At 37.7% G+C, this 17,875-nt stretch overlaps 3 protein-coding genes across 10 annotated transcripts; 2 read left to right on the top strand and 1 right to left on the bottom strand.

Moving 5' to 3' along the window:
- The first annotated feature begins 455 nt into the window (after window positions 1-455).
- Window positions 456-3,251, top strand: LOC109005129 (cytochrome P450 93A3-like). Its single transcript, XM_018983921.2, has 2 exons — window positions 456-1,460; window positions 2,317-3,251. Exons 1-2 carry the CDS (start codon window positions 552-554, stop codon window positions 2,980-2,982), a joined length of 1,575 nt encoding a protein of 524 aa, XP_018839466.2. The 5' UTR covers window positions 456-551; the 3' UTR covers window positions 2,983-3,251.
- Window positions 3,252-4,265: 1,014 nt separating this feature from the next.
- LOC109005133 (protein ABHD18) lies at window positions 4,266-10,206 on the top strand. Of its 2 annotated transcripts, XM_018983932.2 has the most exons (6): window positions 4,266-5,145; window positions 7,429-7,513; window positions 7,626-7,795; window positions 8,006-8,280; window positions 8,506-8,724; window positions 9,714-10,206. In XM_018983932.2, the coding sequence occupies exons 1-5, from the start codon at window positions 4,770-4,772 to the stop codon at window positions 8,680-8,682; spliced, it is 1,083 nt and encodes a 360-aa protein (XP_018839477.1). In that variant the 5' UTR covers window positions 4,266-4,769; the 3' UTR covers window positions 8,683-8,724; window positions 9,714-10,206. The 2 variants fall into 2 exon arrangements, with proteins under 2 accessions (XP_018839477.1, XP_018839476.1); XM_018983931.2 differs by lacking the exon at window positions 9,714-10,206 and having other exon boundaries at window positions 8,506-8,946.
- Window positions 10,207-10,819: 613 nt separating this feature from the next.
- LOC109005132 (bZIP transcription factor TGA10-like) lies at window positions 10,820-17,262 on the bottom strand. Of its 7 annotated transcripts, none has more exons than XM_035688053.1 (11): window positions 16,621-17,258; window positions 16,378-16,475; window positions 15,722-15,813; window positions 15,494-15,616; window positions 15,259-15,330; window positions 15,099-15,158; window positions 14,878-14,955; window positions 14,720-14,795; window positions 14,298-14,569; window positions 13,163-13,402; window positions 10,820-11,158 (listed from the first exon to the last, which is right to left on the bottom strand). In XM_035688053.1, the coding sequence occupies exons 1-11, from the start codon at window positions 16,788-16,790 to the stop codon at window positions 11,009-11,011; spliced, it is 1,431 nt and encodes a 476-aa protein (XP_035543946.1). In that variant the 5' UTR covers window positions 16,791-17,258; the 3' UTR covers window positions 10,820-11,008. The 7 variants fall into 7 exon arrangements, with proteins under 7 accessions (XP_035543946.1, XP_035543949.1, XP_035543945.1 ...); XM_035688056.1 differs by having other exon boundaries at window positions 10,856-11,158; window positions 13,163-13,327; window positions 16,378-16,478; window positions 16,621-17,262; XM_035688052.1 differs by having other exon boundaries at window positions 10,861-11,158; window positions 16,378-16,478.
- Window positions 17,263-17,875: the final 613 nt, after the last annotated feature.

Below are 17,875 nucleotides of genomic sequence, written 5' to 3'. Positions count from 1 at the left end.
TATGCTAGCTTGGGATAATCTATTCGTAGCTATAGTTTCTCCTATATTTTTGACAAACGTTCTCTGTTCCGATTGTCTCCTGATTGCAGGAGCTGGAATGCTTGTTCCTGAGCATGAGCCGTCCCTTGTCGCTAATAAATTAGCATATTATGTACGATGACTGTGTCTTGTGATGGAAGGGTCCCATTTCAAAATTTGAGGACTCAAGCAAATTGAATTTGTATCATCACAACTAAAAAGGTTAATCTTATTGGAAGGGTCCCATTTCAAAATTGACCCGGTCGATCCCTTTGTACCAAGAAGATTCATGCCAAATGCTTGCTTTAAAATTCGGAATGATGTGTCAATGGAATCAAAACGAAAAATGAAAAATTGCTGGCTTTGACTATTAGCATACAAACAAGTTAGGACAAATTTTAAGATTAAAATAAATTAAGATGCAATCCCCTGCCGGCTTCATCCCTCCGTAGGCTATCTCACATGTTAAGAGAGAATTTGCTTCCCCTTTAAATCAACCCATGAAACCAACATGATCTTCCCAAGATTCAACCATGGCTGATTTGCAAAGCTACCTCGTACTATTCCTCATATGGCTAGTCTCCACCATCCTGGTCCGATCCATATTCACCAGATTCAAGACCAAGGCACGTCTTCCACCGAGCCCAATGGCCTTGCCAATCATTGGTCACCTCCACCTTCTTGCCCCATTACCTCACCAAGCTCTTCACAAGCTCTCAAATCGCTATGGACCCTTGATCCACCTCTTCCTAGGCTCCGTCCCTTGTGTAGTTGCTTCCTCTCCAGAAATGGCAAAAGAGTTCCTCAAAACTCACGAGACTTCTTTCTGTAACCGGCCCCAAACGGCTGCAGTTGACTACCTTACCTACGGCTCCTCTGATTTTTCTTTTGCACCGTATGGACCTTACTGGAAATTCATGAAGAAACTCTGCATGTCCGAACTTCTTGGTGGCCGGACCCTAGATCAGCTCCTCCCAGTTAGGCGTGAAGAGATAACTAAGTTCGTGCAATTTTTGCTAAACAAGGCTGAAGCAGGCGAGGCTGTTGATGTTGGAGGACAGCTTCTGCGGGTGACAAATAATGTCATTTCAAGAATGTCCATGAGCGAAAGGTGTTCTGAAAATGAACACGAGGCGGATGATGTGGCAAAGTTGGTGAAAGCTATTGCTGAGCTCACAGGGAAGTTCAACTTGTCAGATTTTATCTGGTTTTGTAAGAATTTAGATTTGCAGGGACTTAGGAAAAGGCTCAAGGAAGTTCACGACAGGTTTGACAGCTTGATGGAAAGGATTCTACAGGAGCACGAAGAGGCAAGGAAGAAGGAGAAAGAAAGAGATGGAGCTTACGCGGTGAAGGATTTACTCGATATTCTACTCGATATTTCTGAAGACCAGAGTGCAGAGATGAGATTGAGTAGAGAAAACATAAAGGCCTTCATCCTGGTAAATATGTCCTTTTGAGTTTTGACACAGCGCTCGCTATTTCACTAATAAATATTTCTTGCTCATTTGCTAATATCTAAAGCTTGGAACGTGAAGACACGTTTCATTGACCGACAGTTCTTGCTCGTCATTATTTAATCTGCTAAAAGAACTACAAGTATAAAATTAATGCTGAAATATACGAGTCTTCGAATGATTATAGATAGATGCAAAAATCTTGATGCGTTTACCGTAAAAATTCATTGGCTTACTTTATCTCATAAAATCAATTTTATAAGAAAAAATTATTCATTATTTATAAATATATCCAAGGTCCGCAGGCAATATGAAACTATTCATCAACATCCTTCCTCACGTATATGTCAGTATTTTTTTTATCCTTATCACGGGATAAATAGTGTGAGCTCCCATTCATCCTGTAGCAGATTCTGATATCATGAAAATATTCACAGGCCAAGTCATCTCATAAAATCAGTTATTCAAAAAAAAAATATTTATTTCTTATAAATATACTCAAAATCTTGTCCGAATTGAATGTGTTATCATTCCTAAACATTTACAAGAGCCCTAACTTTTCCTTCGGAGCTGCGAAATATTATCATTCGAGAGTGACTAGTTATTTAATAAAGACGGAATTGACAATTAGGGATGCCGGCCTCGATGGTTGAGTACTCGGGTATACTTTTTAGGTATGACTAATTCAACATTACACGTAATTTGAAGTTCTCTGACTTTCTCTGCACGAATTCATGGTCAAACTCGTGCACATTATATCCATATCCATTCCTAGGCACCAGCATGTGACTGGGGATGTTGAAAAATTACCAGGGAAGAAATTAACTTGTGAGTGTAACAGGATATATTTGCTGCTGGTACAGACACATCTGCAATCACTACAGAATGGGCACTGGCAGAGCTAATCAACCACCCAACTATGATGGAGAAAGCAAGACGAGAGATCGATTCTGTAATTGGAAAGAGCAGACTAGTAGAAGAATCAGATATTGTGAACCTTCCTTACCTCCAGGCTATAGTAAAAGAGACACTAAGGCTTCACCCGACCGGCCCAATAATCCTGAGAGAGTCATCTCAACACTGCACCATTGGAGGTTACGAGATTCCAGCAAAGACTAGATTGTTTGTGAATGTGTGGGCTATCGGCAGAGACCCCAAGCACTGGGAAAGCCCTCTGGAGTTCCGACCAGAGAGGTTTGTTAGCCAATCAGAGGGGAGTGCTGGAAAGAGCCAGTTGGATGTTAGAGGACAACATTTTCATCTACTGCCATTTGGGAGTGGAAGAAGAGGGTGCCCTGGAACATCACTCGCTCTTCAGGTTGTTCAGACAACCTTGGCTACTCTGATTCAGTGCTTTGAATGGAAAGTTCCTGGAGGGGATGGAACTGTTGAAATGGAAGAGGGACCTGGGATAACTCTTCCAAGGGCCCACCCATTAGTCTGTGTCCCAATGGCTAGGCTCGATCCATTTCCATCCATCTCGTCAAGCACCAAGATTCAACAATAAAGAGTACAACGAAAGCAAGTGATATTAGAGACTAGTCCGGTTTTTCCTCGCTGCTTAATCTTATGGGCCAAGATGCACTGACGCTGGGCATACTGCGAATCCCACTCTTACCAGCTCTCTTTTCCCTCTCTATGTGATGTACATTTAGGAGACCCGCTTGTGTCGTCAAAGACCATTCCAGCCACTGCTAGTTGTTTTGTTCACCATTGATTGCTTTCTTTTTATCCTCCAAGCATATACCAGAAGAGTGATTGTGAGGCCCCCAAAAAGAATCTTAAATTTTTATTCAGCCAGAATATGCTTCCTGTGATGCAATTGTCAACTCGCCCCTCTAACTCCTAAACTTTGACATGAAGTAATTGTAATCGTGCGCGCCTTAAATAGTAAGATAAAATTTTAGTTTGTATCATTACTCATTTTCAAATTATATTTTTTAAAAAATATGTGATTTTTACATACTTGAAGAACACGCGACAGATTTATGGATTAAATTACAAAAACATTTCTGTCTATCATCAGCACTATAGATTCGTTATTATGTAACTAGTACTAATTTTGTTTAAGAGCTCATTTGGATAGTATGAGATGAGATGTTTTTTTATAAAAGTTTGTACGAGATTTGTCAATTTAAAATTTATATAAATTATTTTTTATTTATTATATTTTAAATAAAAATTTTAAAAAAATTATAATAATAAAATAAGATAAAATTATTTTTAAATTCAAACATAGCCTAAATGATTACAAAGAAATTATGCAACTTTTGTTAACGGTACGTACCAAATCTCCATCTGCCAACTCGTCGTTATCGGATTTCTTGATAACCACGACTTTTTAATATTTTATTTTAAAATTTTATTTTAAAATTAAATTAAATTATATAAACATTTTATTTCTAAACATCAATATAATATTTTTTAGAAATTTATATGTGAAGAAGCTTATGAGTGTATTTGATATTTAATTGAGATAAAATCTGAAATGACAAGTAAATTATGAGAAATATATTAGATTAGAGTCTCATCATAATATTACTATCTATTTATATTTTTTGAAACCATACTATCTATATTGATCATAATGCATTGATATATGATATTGTTAAAAATAAAACGGAATACTTTTTTTTACCGTTTGAAGTTAATAAATATACACCGAAAAATTAAAAAAATCTAAAAGATTACGTGTGGTATATGGTAGGAAGCTGATGATGTGGAAAATTTTTCAATATAAAAAGTGAAAAAATGGTGGATATGGTACCTGGGACCTAATTCCAGCGTGTCGCTCTAATCACCATCCTCCTACCCGCCCACAGTTTTCTGCGTATTTTATTCGCAAGGCTCTCTCTCCTACCTCTCCCTCTCTCTATCCCTCGTTTATTCTTTCTGGGTCTGGTCCATTTTATCGTCGATATATTTTCTCTATATTCTTGTTTTCTTCGGGGCATACTGGTAGTGAATCATAAATCTTCTCGGTTCTTTTGCTTCCATTCGCTCATTCATTCTGTGATTCATCAGATCTCAACAACTTTTTCTTTTGGTTTACTTTCACATGGTTTTTTGAAATTCTTCCGCGATTCGATCATCTGGATTCAATAATGGATGAGAATGTTTCAAAAAGTGGTTTTTCCATTGAATTCTGAATACTGGGTTATCGTTTCTTTGTAGATTTTTTTTACGTTTGGAAAGAGATTAGCCCGAATTTGTCTCCAATTAACTGGTGTTGTGAATAATATTTCTAGATTCCTTGAAAAAGTGACCAAATTTGAGTTTTTGGGTCCTCTCAGAATGGTCACAGTTAATATTGGAACGCTCCATTATGTTTTGGACCATATATATGGTGCATTAATGTACAGAACAAAGATAAGCCCACCATTCTTCTCCCGAGGATGGGGAGGCACAAAGCTTGACTTGCTGGAGAGAATGATCAAACAGTTGTTCCCGGAGGTGGAAGGCGAGAATTGGCCTCCCATTTTGGTGAAACCCATTTGGAAAACGGTTTGGGAGACCAAGACTGCTCGTTTGCGAGAAGGAGTATTTAGGACCCCTTGTGATGAGCAGTTACTAAGTGCATTGCCTCCCGAGTGCCACAATGCTAGGGTTGCTTTCCTTGCGCCGAAATTCGTTCCGCCACAGAAAATGGCTTGCGTGGTTCATCTCGCAGGTAACTGGGAATTTTGGATGTCTTTGCTTGTCATTCTTATCCCGTCGAGATTGAACGTTAGGTTAGTTTTACGGTATTGGTACAGATTTAGCTATTTAGTTTCTGATTTTCCAATTTGCCACAAAGAATTTAATAGTGGTAATATCATTAATTGCTTGACTGTGTATGATTCATAATTTCATGGTAGGATTTTCGGTTCAATATTTGAGTTTACATTGTTTTACCAGATAATTCATCTGGTATTTGTTTGTCTCTTGATCATTTCCCTAAACAAAAAATAATTTATCCTTTTATTTAATAAGCGCTGCCTAAACTAAAAATTACTTTGACTATGAGCGTTATAAAATTTGTGGCCTGAACCGTTGATAGCTGCTTTAGATCGATTGCATTTCTTTATTATGTTTTCAATTCCTACAAAAGGATTTTTAAAGAGAAAAACCCAAGTCTATTTGAAGTAAAAAAAAAAGGGGGAGGGGGGATTAGTTGACTTTCTTTGTTTCATTAGCTACGCTTTAAGGTTAGTTGGATAGGTTGGATTGGCAATCAATAGCTGGGAATTTAGAGTTTTGAAATACTTTTCCCCCTTTTCTTAAAAATAAAAATCACTGTTTTGGTTTCCTTTCTAACTAGTTTCCTCTGTAACTCTGTTGGGCAGAGGGCAGGGATCATCCAACATGAAATTTCCTCAATGAATTTTAAGGATAAACTGGTAACTACACACAGGAAACAATAATTAAATTAGTTTCATTTTCTTTAGGAGGTTGAATGTATGATATTGTTACAGATTTGCTTATTTCCTTCAAATGTCATGTTAGAACATATTTTGCATTCAGATTAAGTATGAGTTTTTGCCCCTTGGCAGTTTGAAAGGAGTGTAGTTATTTACTTTGTTTTTGAAATTTTTTTATGTCGTAATTAGTCCTGTTAATTCCAAAAGGAAAAGAAAATCTTTTTTCATTCAAGCATATGTATACCATCATGGTTGTGAAAGATCCCGTGATACATTAATTACAGACAGATATATCATATCTACATTTTGTATTACTTGAGAGATTGTTGTGACACCAAAATTCGTTCTAGAAATATTATTGATTGAAAAAGTCTAAACACAGGCACAAGTGGCCTCGCTCATGACCTCCACTGTGTTTAATATAACGGTTTGTTTGGTGTTGAGCTGAAACGGTGCGTGTAGGAAAGAAATAAATTTCCCAAGTTCAGTTCCGCCTCCATTTCCTCCTTCGACGCCAACCCTAAGCCCCCTTCTCATATGATATCGTTCTTGGGTTTGGACAAAATCCCCAGTTTAGGCTTTTCTTGGCATCCAAGGAAGAAGAAGAAGAGAAAGTCGTATACTTGTACATAATTTTTCCCCTTTTTAATGGTTTTTGGGTTAGATTTTTTTGAGCTCTGAATCTCCTTTACTGGAGAGGGGTTCTTAATGTTGCTGCTGCTTTCGCCATGTTATCCGTCTGAAAATAGAGGTTGAAATTGAAAGAGAATGATGCAAAGCTTCAGCATCCCAGTATCATTTAGCCTACTCTACCTTTAAATTCTCCGTTCTTTTAAATTTCTTTGTTTTGGTGGTGACCATAATTCAGTTTTTGGCTCTCATCTGGGTTCACTTTCCTTAAGGATTGGAGTGATGGGTGTCTCTGACTTTTAGATCTCAAATCTCTCTCTCTGTGGTCAGATGGAGATTCCATTCAACCATTGCAGCTTGAGCTTTGTGTGGAAGATGGATCATGGATGTCAAAAATTAATAAACAAAAAGGTCATATTCCCGGTAGAAGATGGATCAACGTGGGAGAGAGACTCTTTGGATTCAGAAATGGGCAACCATGATAGATGCCCCCTTAACTCCATTGTTTTTTGTACAAATGAGTTTTGCAGCTATTAAGTCTCGTTTTGAGAGGGATTTGACTTTCAAGCATTTTTTGAGAGATCTCTACTCTCAGACTTGGAAACCACTATTCCAATGGGAAAAGTTCTGCAAGAAACGAAAAGTCTGGAGTTTTCCCTTTCTTCTTCCTCTGTCCGTCCATCCTCTCTCTATTTTTTTAGTAAAATAAAATACTGACACGTCAGCGGGGTGCACATACAGGCACAATTTCTGCCTGTATGTAGCAGAACTCTTATTGTTTTCTTGTTTGTGATACTTCCCATAATAATTTATTAATATTTGTGTAACTTTCAGATATACCATTGGTGAAACCTCCTCCCAGCGGTCTATTTGACAGTTGGTACTTAGCTATCTGGACTACCACTTGGAGCCTCTTTTTGCAGGTACTGGAGACCATACCTTTGAGCGGAGATTGCGCCTTGGTGGACCGTTGCTGAAGCAAAACATTGCAACCATGGTGCTTGAGAGGTAGCCAATTCTGCATACAGTCAACTAATCCTAGAAATTGAAAGACATGTCATTTTGTTTTATTAATTCATTTAAATATGAGCTTTTGATTCCTGAAGCATATGTATTACAGCCCTTTCTATGGACAAAGACGTCCCACGCTGCAGTATGGTGCAAAACTTTTGTGCGTTAGTGACCTGCTTTTATTAGGAAGAGCGACCATTGAAGAGGCCCGTAGTCTCTTATATTGGTTAGACTCTGAGGCAGGGTTTGGCAAGATGGGTATTTGTGGACTCAGTATGGGTAAGACTGAAATGGAATCCCTTGCTAGAGATTAAAGCTAACTGGATGTGATTTAGCTAGTTCTATCTTCTGTGCGTTAGATTTTTCTTTTTGAAATTTGAATTAGATGGCTTTTAACAAACAAATATGTTCAGTGGGAAAAATATCAGAAACTTTTCACCCTTATCATAAGTCTCATTTTGCTCAAACTTTGATTTTTATGGAATCCAGGAGGAGTGCATGCTGCAATGGTTGGATCACTTCACCCTACACCTGTTGCAACCCTTCCTTTTCTCTCACCACACTCTGCTGTTGTGGCATTCTGTGAAGGAATATTAAAGCATGGCACTGCATGGGAGGCTCTGAGAGAGGATCTTGCTGCGCACAAGGCTGCAATGACTCTCGAGGAGGTGAGAGAACGAATGCGAAATGTACTGTCTCTCACAGATGTCACACGCTTTCCAATTCCCAAAAATCCTGATGCTGTAATATTTGTTGCTGCCACAGTAAGTACCAGATCTCCGTATCGCCTTCCAAAGACTTGATTTAGGAGAATTTATCAAGCATTATATTATTATCTTTTCTATGCCTATTTGTTTTAACTTATTTTTATAGTTGTGGTTTCTTTCCCTAGTTATGGTCAACAAGGAGTTGGCAGTCACCCCCCTTATTAGTACTATTTTCTTGATTTTACTTTGCTAACTCTGTTCTAAACCGCAATCACGCTTCAGGATGATGGGTATATCCCAAAACACTCAGTGCTAGAGCTTCAAAAAGCTTGGACAGGTTCAGAAGTGAGATGGGTCACTGGTGGGCACGTCTCGTCCTTCCTTCTTCATAATGGCGAGTTCCGCAAGGCGATCGTTGATGGGCTTAACAGATTAGAATGGAAGGAGTCCCCATCATGACAGCGGCATTGCGTGGAAGAAGAGACTGCATTTATTCTCTTGGTAATAATCTTCTTCTCCTCATTGAACCTATAAAATGAATCATACTTGATTCCTGTGAACAACCCCCCAAATGATAGAGTGGGGTTGTTTTGTGGATTACCATTTATTTCATTATGTACTATCATCTGACAAACATCACTAGTTTTAGGAAAAATGTGAGTGACTATTGAAATTAAGAAAAAAAAAAATGTGACCAGTGAAAGTTCTTTTCGATTTTGGTTTGGTAAAGTGTGGATGTGTGTGATGTTGGCAGCATTAGTGCCGGACCAGGAGGATTAATTGATGGAGTGTTCAGTTTCCTTGTGCGAGCATGAACGCATTGAGAGAGAGGGAGGTTTCCAATTTAGGCATTATTTGGTGGTGGCATGAAAACAGAAATTTTTTGTTACCTTAATCGCATCGATTCTTTCTTCTCATTTTTTCTTTGGAAAGTTTTGGAAGGTAGAAACTTGAGATACGGTAAGTTCTTTTTAGAAAAGAAAATAATATGTTCACTGTAGAAGTCGTCTCCTTGGCTGGCAGCTCCGGTTGTCTTTGAGACGAGCAAATGGATTTTTGTTATGGAGTTATTGCATCTTCATTGACATTGTATTTAGCAAAAAGACGGGGAATACAATTGCAAAACGGCATTCGTCAAATCCACCATCGCTGCTTTGCCTCATTGAGAACGGCCTGTCCTTTTGGAAACAAAGGAATGTCGTCTAAGTAGTAAACATCAAAGTGGCGCATGTCTATAAAACATCCCCTGATATCTTTTTTGCCTTTTTTATTTTTTATTTTTATTTTTTATTATTATAAATTTGTTTTGGGTGCAACTGAGATCTTTGTTTTTCACACTATTTATTTCTATCATTAGATATTAATATTAATAGTATAAATATGCTTTTATAGTTGTCTCATCCTCTTCTAAATAAATCTATATATAAATTTGCTTTTATAAGTGATGTACTAATTTCGTGGAGGCGGTACATAATAATATTCCTGCTTAGGAAACGTTATCAACTTGGTTAAACACAAACATAAACTATGTCTCGCTTGGTTTATGCCATGGCACGAGAGATGCCGCACCTATGAGAGCTTCTTGCTGCCACATGCGACACCGTTGGAATAAGAGGAATCGGATCTTCTAGATCTGATTTACCATTCCACTCCAAGTGTGATGTGTGTCCTGCACCCGTCGCCATTGCCAATGATGGCCCTTGCTGGCAATTCAACAGTGTTTTCGGTTGCTACTCTATATTTCCGTGTTCTCTAATCAAGGATCAAATGAAAGTGGGCGTGAAAGTCTCTTCCAACCAATCCAGACGAACAAGATGCAGCACACAATCCTTCAGCAACTGTGGCTTCTAGCCACAGTTTTATAGTCTGTTATCAAACTATTTTAAAACTACTTGAAGCGGTCTCTACGGGTGGAAAATGGATGAGAGCCAAACTTTTGACTCTAGATATATATATTTTTTTAGATGTATCTGTTGGCTTTGGAAAGATTGTAGAGGACTCCCATCCCATTAGAACTTGTATATTGTAATCTGTTAGTTTATCTATGAATATTTTACTTGCAAAAAAAAAAAAAAAAAGCATATTTATTGTCTTCCGAATCGCAGAACTTGGAGTGGGCAGAGAAAAGAGTATGGTGGGGGGTTGAATAGGCCCCACTCGCCTAATAAAATTTATCTCGTTCTGTCGTTTGGGCCAGCCTGAAAAGACGCGTGTTTTTCATTGGACACGTACAGCCGATGCATAAGATGCTGTTTATGTGGCCTTGCGTATGTCGTTTGGGCCAGAAAGAGAAGCCGGTTTGATCCAAAGCCTGTTTATCAGTTTCAAACGACGGCTGTCTCATGATCAGCATGCAACAACCCCAAGGCCGAATGGGCGTTTCGGTTTAAAACTTTTGACACCCGGCTTCGGCTTTAAATTAAAACCAAATTAAATTATAATCAAACACCAAAATAAAAAGTTATATATATTTTCTTCTACTTCGTCTGCTTGTCTTCTTTCATCTTCTTCATTTTCTTTATTTCCCAGTCAAAAATGGCAGTGGAAATAATTCATGATTCTGCTGTAAGAATTCTTTATTCAAGAAGACAAAACGAGAGAGAATTCTACTGCTTCAGATTTAAAATTGTCTATGTATAATATTGGTTCTATACATCTCTATATAAGGGGAAAATGGAGACAAAAGAAAGCTGCATTAAGAGTACTATTAAGGGAGCTAGCTAGATATGATAAAGATATGATGTGGGTCTAGGGTTCTTTTTTTTTTTCCTTTTCTTTCTATCCATCATTCCTGTCGAGGGCGTGCTAGCCAGAGGGAGCTAAGAGCTCGGAGACGATGGAAGTACTCCGCAATTGCCAGAAAACACCTTGCAGCTTGACGTGTTGTCAGAAATTGATGCAGCCGATGAATGGTCTGGTGCCTCAGATTGTCCGCCTGTAAGTTATTTTTATTTTTTATTTTTATTTTTGCAAAATAATAACATTGCATAGAAAACATCATGACTATCGACAAAAGAATAAAAGAAGCTGGAAGTATCATAACTTGACTTTAAGAGAAGAATATATAAAGGCTATATATCTATCTGGTTAAATGATTGATAAATGTAGACAGAGACATATTTTAGTACAAATTAAGAAACACGCGCGAGCTAGCCAGACTTTTTTTTTTTTTTTTTTTAACACGAGCTAGACTTTGCAGCAGTGAATATGAATGGCAGCAAAGGATCTATAATAGCTAGGTAGGTCATAATTCAAAAGGTGACAGTATGGTGTTTGAGGAGATATATAGCTCTATAAGTCAACATGTGGCACATATTGAAAGGTCAACAAAAGTCTAAAAGGTCACACGCACCTAGCTAGCTAGCTAGGGAGGTTGAATAATTTGCTGATAATGATCATAATTGTGATGGATTCACTGTCAGTACTTCCTCGGTCAATATATACCATGCCGAAAATTCCACTTCAACATATTATTATTTCTACCATGCCATCCAAACTCGTGTCGTTTTTCCCAAATTTGGGTCTTAATTTTCAAAGGTTTAACCGCGCTTAAGCATGCTTTAATAATCCAACCTAGTTCAGGCCCACCCATTCCTAATACCACGAACAAGAAGATCACTCATGTGTTCACACACACACGCATACACGCGCGTGCACGCACGCATGTATATATATAAGATGTATATATATATATAAGAGAAATTATATTTACAATCGTGAGTGTGTAAGTGTTGTATAGTCGTTTTGAAAAAAGTGAATAAATATAAGATTTACATGAAAAAAATTAATTTTTTAATAATAAACTTCACTTTTTTCAAAGCGATTGCACATTATTTACGCATTCCATAACCATATGTAACATTACTATATATATATATATATTCGGCTTATATATATATATATGAGAAATGATATTTCTAATCGTGAGTGTGTAAACATCATGCAATCATTTTAAAAAAAAATAAATAAATACAGGACCCACGTGAAAAGAAAATTAATTTTTTAATAGTAGATTTTAATAGTTTTTAAAACGACTGTACGGTACTTACGTACTTCATACGTAGTATTACCTATATATATATATATATACATATATATATATATATATACATACATACATAAGTCTATATATAAGAGTTGTTAGTCAAAAAAACAGGCTATGGTAAATTAAGGGCCTACGTGCATCATGCATGTCGTTAAGTCAAACGGTTACGACCATGACGTCATGCAGATCAATTGGTGCTTCGAACTCGATTCATGATCTGCTGGCATGGAAGCTGTATGGATTTATACATCTGTAGCGACCACCTTCATGCATGCAGGAGTGCCACGTGCACTTGATGCCAGGTTTTTGGTCATGTTTTTATATTTTGAAATCAGGGAGAATAAATTCTTTACACAACACATTTTGAATTTGGAAACACTTCACTTTCAACTTAGGAAACATTAATTGTATTCACATATATACTATTAATATATATATATATAGGCATATATACCCACTATTTATTGAATTAATTAGGAGACACATTAATGGTCCTAAAAATATTATTGACATGGGATATGGCCAACAGGACGGGTATAGGCTGCCTAAAGTATCTCCCTTTCGAGTAATTAAGTTCCCGAAACATTTCACGAGAGGTGGGCATGCATGTAGTCTTATGAATAGTTTCCATGTATGTATATAAACACCAGCCACCTCATGGACGCGAGAGTACAGGGAGTAGTTCTTATGTTGGGGTAGGTTTTCCAGCCTAAACATGATATGAGCATATATATATAATCTGGTTCCCCAAACCTAACTTTAGTCAGAAAACCGATGTTTCCGGGGGACCACCGGTGATTTAGAGTTTAGACAGGGATGAAACCTTAATAATCAAGGGGGGAGAGAGAGAGAGTATCAAACTTTGAGTTATGGGTGAGATGATGAGAAACGTACCTGTCTAACAAAGCCTTCAACAGTTGAGAGCTTGTTCATGGCTAGAGCCATCTGACCCATGTAGTTTGCCATGTTGGGAGGGCTACTCAATGAGTCGGAGGTTATGGTATCTACGAGTGACTGGTTGAGAGCTTGAAGCCCTTGAGATAGAGCATCTTCAGCCTCCTGTGTAGATTGTTGCAGCGCACATATACCCATTATTTGTTGCTCCGTTAATGGCTCAATTTGATTCAATATAATCTAGCACGTACACACATCAAAGTAATTAAGACTTTTGATGTCTTAGTAAAACCTATTAGAGGCAATATTAATGGGTGAAAGTATGAAAACATGTAAAACAATAATGTCCATTCATTTTCATCATGGAAAATATTCATTTCTTGGCTAAGATTTATTTCGTGTTAGAACAAGGGGTTATTTATATACTATAAACCAATTAAGGACAGGCCGGATGATCATGAGCATGGGGTTGAAACCTTTTTTCCCATCGATGTGAAATAAATAGAAGACAGTAAGGCGTAGATACTGGAGCATGCAGCTATGATCTTTCTATTTCTGGCCCAAACCAGAAAATTAGAAATTGTGTTAACGTACATATATCGCTTTATTGGAACGACATCTAACTCCTCCCTATAGTAGAAACCTTCACGATAACTTTCGTCAGTCCCTGATCCTTATTCATTATGCAATACCTTCCTTATAACCAGTGCCACCGACTAGTTGGACAGTGCATTTAACGTCGTTTTACTCATTATGCAATACCTTCCAGTCTCTCATCATATCCCTTCCTCATCAGTTTCCATTTAAACGATCGAATTATATATATCCAGCGATTACATCTAACAAGAATGGAATTTGTTTTAAGAAATCCAGCAGCGTTAGTTTTGTTGATAATTATAGAACCTGAATAACAAACCCTGAATAAATCTACTAGTACTGTTAGTTGCTTACCTAAATATTCATGCTTAGGGACTTTCCTGATCATTCTCTTTGCCATCTTTTTGTCATATGATCTAGTGTTTTATTTCCTTTCCTGCTTACATATTTTTACTAATTTTATGAAACGCGAGAGAGCTTGAAAAGAAACGAATAAGTTATCATCAATTACTGTAAAAGCGGCATTGGGCTGGTTTACCTTGATGAGCTCAGATGGCTTGAATCCACCGATCCATAGAAAGCATCGTTCCGCCGGAGTCTTCCACATGCCGGAGACAAGATGGAATACGTCGGTTTTGGCAACCATGCTTTTGAGGTTCATTGCCTCGTCAAAATGTGCTAAGAAATTGTCGACAAAGAGCCGAAGGTCATTCTCTGGCAAATGCTCCTGTACTGCAGCTCGGAGCTCACACGTGATTCGATGATGTTCCTCGAGCCACCTAGCATACTCCATGTCAAAGACAGCAGCATCTAGAAAATAAAATAAAATGGTTAGATCATGAAACGAAAATGATATATAAAAATAAAAATGAAAAAAAAAAAAAAACAAGAAGAAGAATTAAGAAGCAATTAATAAGCATGATTTGTTTCTTTTTTTTTTTTTGCACGAATTGGAAATACCTGAGCTAATGTTGCTAACAGCAAGTGGAAATCCCTGCTCTCCGCCTAAAAGAGATTCTCCACCAAAAAATATGCCCTGGGCGAAACCCAGTTATTGGGTAAATATTACATGGTATGATCTAGCAGCAAGAATAGCTCAAAGAAAAGAGAGTCCTTACTTGAGCCCTAGCTCGTTGTAGTTCTTGTTCTAGCTGAGTGAGCTTAATCCTACTTGATTCTAACTGCTGAACATAGGCCTGTAATATTTGAAAAAAAAGGTTTGGTGCTCATAATTTGTATTGTTTAAAAACAATGCTTAGAAGTACTGTTGTCTCAAATGCCAAAAACATAACAGTTGTGGATTAATACTGGTTATAATTTCATGGGGATTTATATATACCTTTTTTCTAAGCCTGCTTTTCCTAGCCGCCTCTCTATTTTGAGCAAGTCTTCTCAGAGTCTGCTTAGAAATAATAACACATGCAAAACTCGTTCGACACTGTCCGACAAGCAAATTACGAGAGTTTTAAATTCAAGTAAGAAATGAACCAAATAATTACCTTTGGATCTGGTGTTTTGGGTCCTTCCTGCTCTGAACTTGATGTTGGACCTTTGCGGCTACCTCCACGCAGCTGCCATGCAACATTCAAGACTAACAAAATCAGATGATCATTAAAATAAAAAAAAATTGCACGTACTTCAGAATCTCAGTTGTTAGAAGGCTATGGACAATATATTATTCTTGGGTTAATTATTAGACTTTGGTTATATTAATTAATAACATGAAGACTATACCTTCATCGCTTTGGCAGGTTCATGCCCCGAGGGAGCGTCATTGCGTGCGTTGGCCAACTCCATCAACGGTCCCGATGGTCTCTTGGAACCACTCGTTGCTGGAGAAACCAACCCCGTACTTGCCTAACAAATACAAACAAACCCCCCAGCCAATGATTTAAAATTATGCTTGATCAACGTCTCAGTAAGTTAAAATAAGTGTACAAATTAAGGATAGGGCTAACATACTTTTGTTGATGGTGGCTCTACGTGCATAGGCTGAGATGGAAAAATGTTCAGAGTTGGAGGCCTCATTCCTTGGTTCTCTGCAGAAATAAATCCTGACATCAATTAACTCTTGTTAGAGAAGATATATACGTCAATTTTAAAAGTGACATAATGACTAAATTAAGGAGGACCCAAGTGATCAGGGGAAAGGGAGACAAGGCATCATGAAGGTATATATGAGCTATATAAATGGAAGAAAGTCTTTGGGATCGCCATGCATGCATTTGTGGCTCTGTACCATCAAAATAGAAAAAAGAGGAAAGAAATAGAAGAAGGCACCGAAAACCCAATTACCAACTGCGTACCCCTTTTCAGTACACATGTGGATTCGCAACGAATACATGCAGATCATCAGCGGGTTTGTTACAAGTCATGGTCCAATCTCCGTACAACAAGAAACAAAGAAAATACGAGAGAGAGAGAGAGAGAGATGAAAGTATTTCTTCTTTTTTGCTTTCTGCAAAAATTCGGTCAAAGAAAGTACTGAGACGATATTTCAATCTGTTGGGCATGCTTTTCCTGTGACCCAAACAGCTGTTTCCCAAAACAATCTCCCCAGCAGATTCGCATTAAACAAGAATTCCTTCTAATTTGAAGAGGGGGGAGAGAGAGCTCACGTCTTTGGTCTTGGAGAGTAGAGGGGTCTTGTTCATCCAGGTAAAGAAAAAGGGCTTGATCCAATTCTCCTAAATCATAAGCTCCGGAATCTTTGCTTCTGCTGATACAAATTTTAAAGGGAAAAAAAAGAAAAAAAAAATCAAAATAGGAGTTAAAACATGAGCACTATGGGGTGATGAAAGAAAATAAAGATAACGGGGAACTCTTGGCTTAATTTGCTTTTATTCATATTCTAAAATTACATGAAGTTTTCAGGAAAGGAGGATGATGAAGATGGTTGCATCATCCCATAAGGAAACTGATGATGATCTTGTGTTTGATGCTGATGCTGCGGTTGATGTTGTTGCCTATGGTGGTGTTGTAGTCGTTGTACTTGGGTCTGGTGACTGGTGGCCTTAATATTTGAAGCCATGGAAGGAGTCCCTAAAGCTTGGTTTTTTGCTCTTGATCTTCTCCTACTTCAAGAGTTCCTGAAAGCCCCGTGCATTAATGATTAAACCACCACCCACTTTTTCCTCCGATGACCATTTCCTCTCCTTCATTACCCAGCAAGATTGAGATCTGAGCAATTAAATTGTGAGAGGAAGGGAGAGTCGGTTATGGATAGTGGAGGGAGCTCGACTGGAAGATGCAGGAAAAGAGAGAGAGGAAAAGAAGGAATTGAATTGAATTGAATTGAATACAAACAAACAAAAGATAAAGGTATTAAATTTGTGCTCCCCCTAATCTCTCTCTCTCTCTTTCACACAGAAGCAGACGACTTTCTGAAAACCAGATTTTCAGATAAAGCGGTTCTAAAGAATAAGAGATGTGTTATTCAACTCTCTCTCTCTCTCTCTCTGGAGATCAGAAACCACAGAAGACCAGGGAGAAACAACGTCCTTTTCGACTGAGAAAAACAATCTTGGGCGGTCTATTGGAAACGGCCTATGGCTTCCTTGTCCAAGCGGCCTGTTATTCTAACAAATCGAAATTACTAAAGTCCCTTCGTTGGCATGAGATTTTATTATTCACGCTTTCATGCAAACTTACACGTAGGGGCCGGGGCCGCTGCGGCGGCGGCGGCTCCTTGTAGATCCAATAACATAGTCATTAGCCGCTCTTTGGTTTTCTTTTCTATTCCTCTCTTTATTTTTTCATCAATAATTCATGAGAAATTATAGTACTCTTCGTAAGAAATTATAATTGTAATTGTGATTGTGCACAGGTACCGTGCAATCACTTTAAAAAAAAAGAATAAATACAAGATTCACATAAAAATAAAATTATTTTTTTAATAGTAGATCAACTTTTTTTCAAAACGATTATACTACGTTTACGCACTCACGACTGTATGTAACATTACTCATAATTCATACCAAGTATATTAACATAGATAAAAGAAAACACATCTCCCAAATAAATAGGCTAATTAAGATGGAATCTTGTTTTTCTCATTCTTCTGTTGCTATGGATTAATTCTAAAAGGAGTACTAGATATTGGAGGAAATATTGCCA

Source organism: Juglans regia, chromosome 3, assembly GCF_001411555.2.
Source record: "Juglans regia cultivar Chandler chromosome 3, Walnut 2.0, whole genome shotgun sequence".
NCBI classification, from domain to species: domain Eukaryota; kingdom Viridiplantae; phylum Streptophyta; class Magnoliopsida; order Fagales; family Juglandaceae; genus Juglans; species Juglans regia.
Note: the sequence above shows the minus strand (reverse complement) of the source record. Positions and strands in the feature narration are given on the sequence as shown.